Source organism: Cheilinus undulatus, linkage group 9 (genome assembly GCF_018320785.1).
Source record: "Cheilinus undulatus linkage group 9, ASM1832078v1, whole genome shotgun sequence".
Taxonomy (NCBI): domain Eukaryota; kingdom Metazoa; phylum Chordata; class Actinopteri; order Labriformes; family Labridae; genus Cheilinus; species Cheilinus undulatus.
The window spans coordinates 16,855,474-16,863,640 of NC_054873.1; the positions used below are offsets into that span (position 1 = coordinate 16,855,474).

The window sequence follows — 8,167 nt, forward strand, 5'->3', positions numbered from 1 at the left end:
ACTTTCTAAAACACTCTCTTTACATCGCAAATCTTTGGTCCAAACTGGGTTTTAGGCAGATTGGAGATTAGGACATGAATTTAACCATGGTAAAAGGAAGTTTTTATGGATTATGGGATTGAAATCAGTAAACAGTCCTGTCAAGACAGGCAAAACAGTTAACAAAGTTACTGACGGTCAATGAGTAGCCATACATACAGGCTTAACAGTGCACAAGGACATGTTACAAAACTAAAGTTTGATCCACGTTAACATAAAATCGAATCATAGCTGACAATGTAACGGTTCATCAGTATGTACTACATACATGTTAGAGAAAGACAAAAACAGTGAGTTTGCACTCTTTTCACCACAGCCTGTGTTGTAGAAACCTGGAAGGCCACAGATGACACCATTTCCTGCTGAGGGCACACTTCCCTTTCAACACTTTAAAATTACAGAAGTACATTCAAGCTGAGCAGAGATAAGAGCTACTGTTCCTGGATATTTTATATATTTTTGAGCTTTTTGAATTTAAGGAATAAAAGGGAATGCTCTCTTGACTGCAAAAAAGGGTGAAAAAGCGAAATCGTTGCTTTGGCTACTGAAAGAAGTGACCGAAGAGGAGTGACAGCAGCAGCAGGGGACCGAGGGCTGAGTATGTGAATTATACATATTAAAATCAAGATCTCACGCAAGAAGCCACAGATTTCAACACTTAGAAACGGGAAACATTATTATTGCATGTAATATTTGGCACTGTTTAACTTTTTACCAGGTTTTCTTCAAACATAGCTATGGCTTTGATCTTCTTGGTTTTTCTTCTGTTTTTGGAGTTGAGGAGCTGCCAACTTCAGTGTGTCAAAGGTTTGATTTTACATACACTTACAGTACATATGTATAAAAGGAAAAATGTATTTGGTAGATTATTTCTTTGTTGTAACAGTGCTTCTTGGCAATAAACCTTTAAATATACTTTTATTTTCCCTTTAAATGGTGCCACATTTTTAAGGAAAATGTACTGAATGAGCAGCAGAGCTGAGTATGTGGGTTGTGCCACTCATGAAAATGTGTGGTTGTGTTGGTCACTCTGGCATGAACAGCACACCCAGGCTGATCCCACAAGTGTTCAAAGGGGTTGAGGTCAGCCAAATATCCATCAAACAACACCAAACAAGAGCCAATGGCAGAATAAGCTGTTTGGGATTGGCAGAGAAGATTTGGCCGTTTTTTCAAGGGAGCAACTCATATACTCAGCTCTGCTGCTCATCGCACAAACGCATGATCCTTACAAATGTGGCACCATTTAAAAAGGAACCAAACAGGATTTTTAATGGTATAAAATTTATTGCCAAGAAGCATTGTGACAACAAAGAAATAATCTACCAAAAACATATTTCTAATGCCAAAAGTATTCACTCACCCATCCAAATAATTCAAATCAGGTGTTCCAATCACTTCTATGGCCACAGGTGTATAAAATCAAGCACCTAGGCATCCAGAATGGGTCGCTCTCAGGAGCTCAGTGAATTCCAACCTGGTACTGGGATAGGATGCCACCTGTGCAACAAGTCCAGTCGTGAAATTTCCTTGCTCCTAAATATTCCACAGTCAACTGTCAGTGGTATTATAACAGAGTGGAAGTGATTTGGAGTAACAGCAACTCAGCCACCAAGTGGTAGGCCACGAAAAATGACGGAGTGGGGTCAGCAGATGCTGAGGCGCATGGTGCGCAGAGATTGCCAACTTTCTGCAGAGTCATTCGCTACAGACTTCATGTGGCCTTCAGATTAGCTCAAGAACAGTGCATAGAGAGCTTCATGGAATGGGTTTCCATGGCCAACAGCTGCATCCAAGCCATATATTACCAAGTGCAATGCAAAGTGTCAGATGCAGTGGTGTAAAGCGCGTCGCCACTGGACTCAGTGGAGTGCAGTGGAGACACGTTCTCTGGAGTGACGAGAGCTTCTCCATCTGGCAATCTGATGGACAAGTCTGGATTTTGCGGTTGCCAGGAGAACGGTACTTGTCTGACTGCATTGTGCCAAGTGTAAAGTTTGGTGGAGGGGGAGGATTATGGTGTGGGGTTGTTTTTCCAGGAGCTGGGCTTGGCCCCTTAGTTCCAGTGAAAGGAGCTCTGAATGCTTCAGCATACCAAGAGATTTGGACAATTCCATGCTCCCAGCTTTGTGGGAAGAGTTTGGGGATGGCCCCTTCCTTTTCCAACATGACTGTGCACCAGTGCACAAAGCAAGGTCCATAAAGACATGGATGAGAGAGTTTGGTGTGGGTAAACTTGACTGGCCTGCACAGAGTCCTGACCTCAACCTGACAGAACACTTTTGGGGTGAGTTAGAACGGAGACTGAGAGCCAGGCCTTCTCGTCCAACATCAGTGTGTGACCTCACAAATATTAAACCCTATGGATTAAGAATGGGATGTCAATTAAGTTCATAGGCAAGTCAAGGCAAGTGAGCGAATACTTTTGGCTATATATATATATATATATATACGTCCCACTTTTCATATGATGTCTTACATTGTAATAATTACATGCTTTTACTTCTTTTTTTGGCAGAAACTTTAAACCCCAAAGAGCTTTCACTTGAAATGCCCTCACATATCCAGGAGGTATCTGGGGAATGCATCCATATCCCATATGAAGTCACCTTTCCGAAAAACAAAGCAAATGTCCCACATAAGAGGATCTGGTTCAGAGGAGATCCACACAACACAGTAGAAACAAAAGAGGTTAAAAATGCAGAATCTAGGACAAAAGATGTTTTCAGGATACGTGGTCTACCTGCTGGAGAGTTCGAGTACGGACTCAAAGTGGAATGGGAGTGTAACCAGACGTACGTCTTTCCAACAAGGGTTCGTGTCTCAGTTTCTGGTAGGTTACAGATTGCTTTTCAATCATGCGATGTAAAAATCATTTATGGTATAAAAAAGTAAAAAGTTTAAATCACTGTGTCCCATCATTTTTACCAGACGAGCTTAAATAAATGGTCTTGAATCTTGATTTTCTCTGTTTCAGCTTTAACTGAAAGTCCACGGGTGTTTATCCCTGATTTGGAGGAAGGACGGCTGGATAGCCTGTTATGTTTTGCCCCTCGTTTATGTTCTGCCAGACCAAAAATTCACTGGACGCTAACAACAGCTGATGGAAAAAATACACCACTGAGTGAAAAATATTATGAATGGGAAAGAGGCAGGGATCTGCACTTCAGACCAACAGCACACCTCCACAACAGTAACATCACATGTGTGGTGGAATATGACAACAATTTGGTTACTACGAGAACTGCCACCTTAAATGTGAGATGTAAGTTTTACAGTAAGGTTTGTTTATTTTTAACAATCTCTCTAACTAGGATAAAGATCAAAATTATATTAAAAGAAAAAATAATAAGTATCACATGACACTACAGGAGCCTTAAGCGTGTATAAATATATACATTTTATTTCCATCCATTTCCCAGTGGTAATAAGAGCATTCCAGTTTGTTTCCTTAAAATCAACATTTATTTATCCAGGGAGAAAAAGCTGGCTTCCCAGTCAAATAATTTCTTGAAGTCCCAAAAAAATAATTAAAATTGACTTGCTGTCATACGGAAGAGTATTAGGGCCACTGAAAAAAAAATTTTGAGACAATTTTTTTTTTTTCAATTGTGAGAAAAAAGTCAGAATTCTGAGATTAAAGTCAGAATTCTGAGTTTAAAGTCAGAATTCTGAGTTTAATCTCAGAATTCTGAGAAAAAAACATTTGAGACTTTTTTTTTCATTTGAAGAATAAACTCAGAATTCTGACTTTAATCTCAGAATTCTGACTTTAATCTCAGAATTCTGACTTTTTTCTCACAATTGAAAAAAAAAAATTTGTCTCAAAATTTTTTTTTTCAGTGGCCCTAATACTCTTCCGTACTGTCATGGGTAGGCAAGTATGGAGAAAGAGATGACTAAGTCAGGATCTAAAGAAGACAATCTTTTTTTGTGAAATGATTGTTTATAACCACAGGTATAGCTCAACACACTTTACAAAGAGGACAGTTCTAGACCAAACCATCTTTGCATTATAAAGATAGACCCAGCATTAGTCCACCATGGTCTCTACACTGAACCACATAAAGCAAAGTAACAGTGGCAAGGAAAAAGAAAATCCTTTTAACAGGGGGGAATCCTGAGCTGAACAAGACTCACCATTGAACCACCATTGGCACAAGCTGTGTAAGAAAGGAAAGGAAATGCAAAAAAGAAGAGAGCGATGCAGACAGAAGAGAGAGATGCAGAAAGAAGATGATGATGCAGAAAGAAGATGGAGATGCAGAAAGGACAGAAGGATTCAGACAGGAGAGGGAGATGCAGAAAGCAGATGAAGATGCAGAATGTAAAGTGAGTTTCAGAAAGAAAAAGGAAATTCAGAGGGAGAGAAAAGGGACATACAGGAAGAAGAGGTAGATGCAGAGAGAAATTGAAAAGGGGGGTTAAGAAAAAAAGGAGAGAAGGATACAAGGAGGAGGAAGATACAGAAAAGAAACAAAAAGTATTGTTGTATGCCCTCTATTGTACAGTGTACAGTTTATGTTTATGTTTCATTAAATAACAAAATATTCTTAAATAATCATGATATACAAACTTGTGTTAAGACAATCCCAAGCCCAGGGCCAACTACTTACAAGAAAAGAGAAAAACATCTTCCTTACTATGGAAACTTCTTGAACAAAAAACTTTTTACATCCTAGTTAGATATACTTTTTCCTTACTGAGGTGACAGCAGAATATTTCTTACAGATATGCCGTCCTGCAGTTATCATTAACAAATGGACTGAACCTTTCTTTCTCTCAGTTGCTCCCAGGATCTTAAATGGCTCCCAGTGCGTGGTCAAAGGGAAGCAACTGGTCTGTGTGTGCATCAGCCGGGGGAATCCCCCCTCACCTATCACCTGGCCTTTAGCATCTCTCACCGACTTCTCAGTCACCAGCTACAGCAGCGGCTTAACAGTGGACAGCACCATCTCCATGCCTGCTGCTGACTACCACAACACCAGCATCACATGCATCAGCAGCAACAGAGTGGGACAGACACAGAGGGAGATTCCTATTAGAAACCAAACAGTGAACTTCAAGTGTAAGTAGTCGATCAGATCTACTACAGCTGCAAGCATACTGCACTTCTTATTACATCTGCACAGTCATTTAAGCAGCTGATTTTGTTTGTTATACATCCATTCCCACAGCTGATGAGAAGCAGTCATCTAGTGCAGCCCTGATTTGGATAACAGCCGTGTCTGTCAGTCTGAACCTGGTCCTGCTCATCAGTCTGATTGTCTGCATTCACAAACGGTAACAATCTAAAATTTCCACAGGCAGCAAACTATCAAATAAATTTGTAATCTGAAGAGAAAATATAGAGAAATAGTATGAGAAACAAAGGGAAAAAAGATCTGATTTAATACTGATGAAGAAACTGTAAAAATCTGAGAGCTGTTGTCTAAAAGAACAATGATATAATTTGAAAAATTTAATTTGGAAATTTATCAGAATAATCTCTTAAATTCATAAGAATAAAGGCAAAAGAGAAGAAAGCCATAATACTAAGACGTTAAAGCAAAAAAAAAAAAAAAAAGTCAGTTATACTCCTAGCATCATTATGACTTTTAAGACATCTTTGTTTTCTTTGAGATTTTTGTGTACTCCATCATAAATAACGCATCAGTTAATATGTTTTTTTATTTTTTTTCGGTCTTTTCAGGGGCAAAACTTCACAAGAGAAACCCCAGGAAGAGATGAACACCTATGCTTCCCTGAACAGGGCTCAAGTTGAGCAAGACTACAGTGTTATTTCACCTAAACGCAATTGAACAATGCAGTTATACTTGTGTTAGCCTCATTGGTGTTTATGTGCTGATTATGCACCAAGGTTAATGTTTCAGTGAAATACAGTGTTTGGTGAGTGTTTCATTTGAAGTGTGATTGGATGTTACATGAGTGTCGGAGTGGGCATCTCAGCAAAAGTTGTGGAAAATCCTTCAAAGTTCTCAAAACGAACATGAGGCCTAATGACCTTTGACCTCTGAAATATAATCAGATAATCCTTGAGGCAGACTTAACATTTGTGTTAAGTTTGAAGACAATCCCTTAAAGTGTCTTTGAGATATCATGCTAACAAGAAAGGCTGGAATGGGTGAAGGGACAACCCATAAACGTCACGCCTCAAGCCGCGTCTGTTGCCAGTCTGGAAGCATAAAGATGTTAAAACTTCCTACAAATGAGACAATTTTTAAAACTTAACCCTTCATGGGGCCAGGAACCAGAAATGGTCACTTTGGTGGGCTTCCTTTATGGCCCCTCAACTCTCTATGATACAGAAGAACCACAGTGAGTTTTCATTGCCAATCAGAAGAGCTCAGCCAACATCACAGAGCGGTGTACCAGAGCATCTCAAGCTCAAACTTCCTGTTTCCTCCAGACCTTGCAAAATTCAGTTTAACGTTCCTTTTGGTCCCAAACAAACGGCCCAAAAACCAGAACTAACCAGGTGAATAGTAGTGTTAAATGTCATGCTTTGCATAGGATATCTATAACTCACTGAAATTTTACTGTGAAACTTGAAGGAAACACAGTAGACCAATCTTTACTCTATTTATGCCATACTGTTACCAACCTTGTTATAAAATGCTTACTGCAATAAGGCTAATATGCTTTGAAAGGGTTTTTTCCCCCAAATAACTGCATAATGGCTCTGCATCTCTGTGTGCTGGTGCTGTCTTGCAGTGACTGGCCAAGAACACAACAAGGGGAGAATTAAAGCTGTGCCTTTTGACTTACTTGCAGTGTTTTAGAGTGCACTTTTATTGTTGAGCTCTAACAATGCATCACATTATTTGGCTGCATGGAGCCATACTCATATTCAAAAATGTTTATGCAACATCGCCAACTACTACCAACAAGCAACAGCAAATACACCATGAAATCTGACACCAATGTGCAACACATCTGTGTTATCTTGTTTAATATGAGCACAGAGAAGTGCTTTAAAGAGAGCTTACTTTGATCAGGGATTGTGGAGCAGATGTTTCATTTCATCCAAATACGTTTCCTTGTGGGCGTGTTTCCACAAAGTCCAATTGTTTACCAGCTCTGTCACTTTCTTTTCTTCAAGTATAAAAAAAACAGAGGGACGGGGGCAAACTGAAGCAATGGTGCAACAATGTCAGATTTTATATAAAGTTTGTACATATTTATGATTTTTTTTATGGCACCAGTTTTGAAACAGTACACCCAAGAAGTCTTCTGAGAGGTATCAAGAACAAATGGAGGAAGTACACATCGACACAGACATGCTGCCAATTACAGTGAGATAAGAGGGATTTTTGGTCATTGTTTTAACATTTTAACAGATTTATTATACTCGTGTGGTTTATGTCAGTTTTTATTTTTTACAGTAAGCCCTTCTTCAGCTCAGATTTATTCAGACATATAATAAGGGATTTTTTAAAGTATAACAATTATTTTATGTAAACGACATAAATCAGTTTGTCTGTTTATTGTGAGCCTCATCACTGATGAAATTCACTTAGTAATTCAATATTTATGATGGCAAGATAAAACTGGTGGTATTACCAATACTTATAGTATGGCCCTGTCAGGAGACACTGAAGCAGATGATTCTTTGAGGTTTGAGCTGTCACTGTTTAATGCCCCATGCTCTAATTGTCTTTTGAGAAGCATAATGTCAGTTCCTCCCTACTGTTTCACAATGTACATCAAAAATAATTATGTGTGTGAAATAACATTTTGAACTAACATTTTAATGTGTTTGTAAATAGTCATTTGACTTTATATGTGTGTATTTTTCCATAAATAACATTTTTACATGCATAAACTCAATGGATTTATTTATTTACTTACCATGAACAGGCAAGGAACCATAAATATAAAGTCACTTTGTTGACCCTGATTTTTACCATAACAATTAAAAATATATACAAAAATGTGACAAATGTTTAAAAAAAAACTAATGGGATGTCCACCAACAGTCTTCTAGAGTTTAAATTTTGATTTTTAAAGTATTTCAATGAATGCCCTGTAAAGGGTTAATCAATTTTAAAATGTAAGAGCCCACAGTCATATAGACGGTTTCAACTGATTTACAGTACAATAGAAAACTGTAAAATAAAATAGGTTG

The 8,167-nt window shown here is 38.4% G+C and overlaps 1 protein-coding gene across 1 annotated transcript; it reads left to right on the plus strand.

The window, feature by feature from the left end:
* The first annotated feature begins 448 nt into the window (after positions 1-448).
* Positions 449-7,878, plus strand: LOC121514708 (sialic acid-binding Ig-like lectin 16). Its single transcript, XM_041794940.1, has 7 exons — positions 449-637; positions 758-846; positions 2,558-2,872; positions 3,017-3,304; positions 4,826-5,107; positions 5,217-5,322; positions 5,732-7,878. Exons 2-7 carry the CDS (start codon positions 777-779, stop codon positions 5,838-5,840), a joined length of 1,170 nt encoding a protein of 389 aa, XP_041650874.1. The 5' UTR covers positions 449-637; positions 758-776; the 3' UTR covers positions 5,841-7,878.
* The last annotated feature ends 289 nt before the right edge of the window (positions 7,879-8,167 follow it).

What these genes read in the sequence shown, in the direction of transcription:
- LOC121514708 (XM_041794940.1), top strand. Translation starts at nt 777, where the DNA reads ATGGCTTTGATCTTCTTGGTTTTTCTTCTGTTTTTGGAGTTGAGGAGC. An exon ending in GGTTCGTGTCTCAGTTTCTG is followed by an intron (nt 2,873 to 3,016) that starts GTAGGTTACAGA and finishes TCTCTGTTTCAG; the next exon opens with CTTTAACTGAAAGTCCACGG. An exon ending in ATTGTCTGCATTCACAAACG is followed by an intron (nt 5,323 to 5,731) that starts GTAACAATCTAA and finishes CGGTCTTTTCAG; the next exon opens with GGGCAAAACTTCACAAGAGA.